Source organism: Carlito syrichta, unplaced genomic scaffold, assembly GCF_000164805.1.
Source record: "Carlito syrichta isolate Samal-C Ts95f unplaced genomic scaffold, Tarsius_syrichta-2.0.1 Scaffold304656, whole genome shotgun sequence".
NCBI classification, from domain to species: domain Eukaryota; kingdom Metazoa; phylum Chordata; class Mammalia; order Primates; family Tarsiidae; genus Carlito; species Carlito syrichta.
The window spans coordinates 1,892-6,691 of record NW_007248752.1 but is presented as its reverse complement, the minus strand read 5'-3'; the positions used below and the strand labels follow the sequence as shown (position 1 = coordinate 6,691).

The 4,800-nt window shown below is 55.7% G+C and overlaps 1 protein-coding gene across 1 annotated transcript in view; it reads right to left on the bottom strand.

Moving 5' to 3' along the window:
• Positions 1-3,148, bottom strand: part of ZNF385A (zinc finger protein 385A) — a 6,286-nt gene extending 3,138 nt beyond the window's left edge. The window contains exons 1-2 of the mRNA XM_021713655.1: positions 3,019-3,148; positions 851-1,013 (exon numbers count right to left, since the gene is read on the bottom strand). Coding sequence (XP_021569330.1) covers positions 851-1,013; positions 3,019-3,129 — 274 coding nt within the window. The 5' untranslated portion in view covers positions 3,130-3,148. The remainder of the gene's footprint in view (positions 1-850; positions 1,014-3,018) is intronic.
• Positions 3,149-4,800: the final 1,652 nt, after the last annotated feature.

The following is a 4,800-nucleotide window of genomic DNA, read 5'->3' as shown; positions in this document are numbered from 1 at the left end:
GCGTGTGTGTGTGTGTGTGTGTGTGTGTGTGTGTGTGTGTGTGTTTGGTGAGAATGGGGCCTGGTTCCTGAGCTTGTGGTGCACGTGCTTGTTCCTCATTCTTCCCAGGGCGGGGCAGGAAGGACAGACAAGGATAAGGAGGAACATGGAATGTTAGGTCTCCCTGGAGTTGGCCACGATGGACATCTGATGTGGCAATCCCAGGCTGGGGTGGCTCATGGCTTCCTGTCTTGGTAGTCCCTCCTTCCAGATTTTTGGCTGGAAGTATGGTTGAGGATGGCCACCAGCCATGGGGGAAAGAGAATCTCAGAGTTGCTTTTTGTAAGCCTGGAAAAGACCTCCAAGATCATGAAATCCCACTCCTCTATTTCCCAGGAAAGAAAACTCTGGCCCAGGGAGGTCAAAGGTCTACCTAAGATCGTCTGGGGAGTTGCCTGGGTTTTATGGACTCTCCGTCTTCCTCAAGGGAAGCCCCAGCAGGACAGGCTCTCAGATATTCCCAATGCCCTCCCTGCCCCTCTCCCTGAGATGAAGACGTCTCTCTTTGAATCGGATGGTTCTCTTTTTCTTGGGGAGCTTTGCCAGGTGGCCTCACCCTAGCCCCTCTCTGAGTCACTGGGCAGCTGGGAAGACAGTAAGGACTCTGTGGAGTGGAACTGTGGCAGGGGCGGGTGGGGGTGACAGGATGGAAATTTTACATCACTGTGCTTGGCAACAGGACTCACCTTGGGTGGGGGTGGGGGTGGGGACTGAGGAAGAGAGAGACAGAAGTAGAGGAGAGTTCTGGGAAGTGGGGAGAGAACAGAAAAGACAGAGATTAGCTGAAGACTGGGAGGGGATTCAGACACACCTGGGCGGGGTGCTACGCCATCCCCGCTTGGGGGGGTGCTGCCTGGCGGGGCTGGGTCTCCAGGTTCCCGGACGCCGGGCTCCCTGCCTCGAGTCTTGGCGGCCTCAATGCCCTTGACTCTTCGGGCATGGCGGTTGCCCTTGTAGTGCGCCTCAGCCTGGCTCTGTAGGGGCGGGGAGAATGGAATCTGAGATCACTTTTCATCAGCCTGGTCTCCCCACAGAGCTTCAGGTCCTGGGTGGTCTCAGCAGGCTACAGTGAGTCTTTCCCTTCACCAGCGAGACGTAAGGCCCCATGCCAACAAGCCCTGGTTATTCCTGGGGCTCAGACCCACCACCACAACAAACCCTGGCTATTCTGCTGGGAACCTAGGTCCCCACCTAGCCTGGCTCCACCCGCCACCACACCCAGGGCCTGGCTGCTGACTCAGGCCCCTCGCCCGGTCCTGGGTGGAGGGAGGAGAACCCCAAACCTGTGGAAGAATTCTAAATGGGGAGAGACCTGGCAGCCCTGCCAGTCAGCATCCTTTCAGACCCTAAGCCTCATGGCCACCCCCATCCCAGGCCCAGGCTCCAGTCTTTGCAGCTTCCACCCTTGGGCTGGGAGTTCCAAGACCTCTGATGCCTGGGTTCTATCCTGACTTCTCTCCCCAGGGTTTCATTTTCCCTGGAGCCTCTGTGGACACCCTGGAGGACCCTGGCCCCAAGCCCAGCTCTGGGGACAGAGACAGCAGCAGAGACAGCTGTCAAAACAGAGCCACTTGGTGGGGGAGGAAAGGGGAGGGCAAAAAGATGGAAGGGCTGTCTGCTATTGACTCTCCGCCCCCGAGCCTTCCACCCTTCACCCGTGAGTGGAGCAGGTCTGTAGAGAGGATGCCCAGGGTCCAGGCTAGAGGAGAGGTCTCATGCTGGCCTTGGTCCTGGCCCCACCTCCCCACCCCCCTCCACTCCTATGTGCACCCCCTGCTAGGAATGCACAATCCTCCAGGCACAAGGTCACCTGCACAAGGATAGAAGTGAAAAGATGGAAAGCAGGAAAAGCAGATTGACAGCTCAGGGGTAGGGTAGTGGTGTGCAAAGCCCAGCAGCAGGGAGTGTGTGTGTGTGTGTGTGTGTGTGTGTGTGTGTGTGTATGTGTACTATGTAGAGAAACAGAACATGCTTTTATTTTCCCCTACTCAGCAGAACGAGGCTTGGCTGTTTTTCTCCAAAAGCTCTCAGAGCCTCCACCCCACAAAGTCCCCTCTAGGTCCACACAGAAGACCCACAGACTCTCAGTGGAGTCTCAGAGGGAGGACATCTGGGAGGCTGGACATCTGGGTTCCGGGTGGCTTCTCCCCTTGGGGAAATCCCATGGGAAGGGAGTGGAGGCCAGGCCTTGTGTGTGATTTGGATAGAGGAGAGTAGAAATGAGGTAGAGAGAGGGGGAGGCCAGGAGGCAGAGGGAAGTGGGTGGGTCGGGGAGGAGCTTAGCAAGGCCAAAGAGGACAGAGGCTCTGTGGTGGAGCTGATGACCTAACTCAGCTGGGTGCCCATGGACTCTGGGCCAGAAGCCACGCTCTCACCCAGACACTGATGGCCACCGATGTTCCAAGAAGCACTAGGTCAGGGATGCCCAAGTCCCAAGGTGGGGCAGGGGCAGCCTCAGAGGCTGAATGTACTTATGTCAACATACACAGCATCATAATTTTTTTGTGAGTTGGAGTCTCACTGTGTTGCCCAGGTTTGAGTGCAGTGACATGTTCATGGCCATTGCAGACTTAGTGCTGGGCTCAGAGGATCCTTCCCCCTCAGTCTTCCAAGGAGCTGGAACTACAGGTATGAGCCACCACACCTGGCTAATTTTTTGATTTATTATAGAGATGAGGTCTCGCCATGTTGCCCAGGCTGGTCTCGAACCCGTGGGCTCAGGAAATCCTCTCGCCTTCACCTCCACCTCCCAAAGTGCTGGGATTACAGGTGTGAACCACCGCGCCTGGTGTAGCTTCTTGTTCCTCTCAAGAGCTTTCTACCAGCCCCTGTCCCGCCTGCAGTATCCCCATTTCCTGTTCTTCCCCTAGTATCCCCTTAATCCCTGCCCCCCACCCAGAGGAAGCCCGTTTACCCAGCCTCTGCCCTCTCTCAAGGTCCCCTGGACCCACAGGGCGGATGAACAGTTGGGCTTCTTACCTGAGAATTGAAGCGAATCTGACAGACGTTACAGGAAATGACCGGCCGCTTGGTCTTGAGCAAGGGTCCCCCAAAAGTGTGGGAGAGCACAGCCTTCTGTACAGGGTCCATCTGTGGAAGCAGGCTGGGGTGAGCCAAGGACCCCAGAACCAGCTCATGCCCATCACCTCCCCACACTGGCATCATCTGTGTTGAACCAAGGTCCCCAGTGCTTTCTCCCATCCCTCAGTAAGCCTGAGTGGCCCAGTGTGGTGACTCACACCTATAATCTCAACACTTTGGGAGGTCAAGGGAGGAGGATTGCTTGAGCCCAGGAGTTCAAGATCAGCCTGGGTAACACAGTGAGACCTTGTCTATACAAAAAATATATAATATAAGCAAATTAGCTGGGTGTGGTGGTGCATGTTTGTAGTCTCACCTACTCGGGAGGCTGAGGCAGAAGGGTAGCCTGAACCCAGGAGGTCGAGGCTGTGGTGAGGCTGGGTGGTGAAGTGAGAGTCCGACTAAAAACAACAACAACAACAAAAAAAACCCAACAAAAAAGAGCCAGGTGTAGTGGCTCATGCCTGTAAGCCCAGCACTCTGGGAGGCGGAGGTCAGAGGATTGCCTGAGTCCAGGGGTTGGAGACTAGCCTGGTCAACTTGGTGAGACCTCATCTCTACAATAAATCAAAAAAATTAGCCAGCGTGGTGGTGCGTGCCTATGGTTCCAGTTACTTGGAAGGCTGAGGTGGAAAGATCGCCTGAGCCCAGCAGGATGTGGCTGAGGTGGCTGTGAGCATGCCACTGCACTCCAGCCTGGGCATCACAGTGAGATGCTGACTCAAAAGAAGAAAAAAATAAAAGAAGCCTGAGGGCCCTCAGCCTCAGTCCCCTGATTCTCTCCTGGCCTAATCGTCATAGCACCAGAAAAGGACCTGATGGATCCACTAGACCAGCGCTCCCATGTTACAGAACATAGAAATGGTTTGCCCAAGGTCATATCATGAGTTAATACCGGAGCTGGCACCTGAACCTGGACTCCTGCTTGGCCCATCATACCATGAAGACCCACTTTCACCCTGACCTCTCTCCTACAGCTAGGTTGATCGACCAGAGCTCCCTGGACATGAAGTCCAAAGACGCCTTTGAACCATTTGGTCCCCATTCTGGTGTAAGCCTGTCTGCCAAGCCCAGCCTCTGGTCCCAGGGGACAGATATTCCCAGCTTCCCATCTCTGGCCCCAGGTCATCCTAACACATTCACTCTCTGGACCTCTTAGAGGCAGCAACTTCTAGAGGCAATAAAAGAACTCAGGAAAGAGTGGGGAACCGTGGGGAAGCAGTAGGGGAACCCAAGTTGCTGGGCTGGACTAAGGCAGCCCAGGGATCTTCTGAACCTTCCCTTCCTGATCACCAGGGCTTCTGGGGCAGGGCTGCGGGACTGGGCGGGATCAGGAACCATCTCTGCCCCCACCCTGGGTCAGCAGATGTCTTTGCAGTCTCCTGCCAAGAGTTCATACAAGAGGGGAGAGGATGGGAGTTTCTCTGAGGCCTTCTGTTATCAGGGGACGAAGCCAGGGGCCTAGAAGCATGAAAACTGCCTCACCGAATAGTTCTCCTCCCTGCTGGCCTCTGGGTGAGGCAAGACTGGAATGCAGCTGAGGCCGAGGACTGGGTGATGCTAGGGCCTCTCAGAGAATGGGACTGGATTGGTGGAGGGCCCAAGTCAAAAACAGCTGCTGCTCAGCCAGGCTTGGTGGCTCAGCCTGTAATCCCGCGCCTTTGGGAGGCTGAGGTGAGT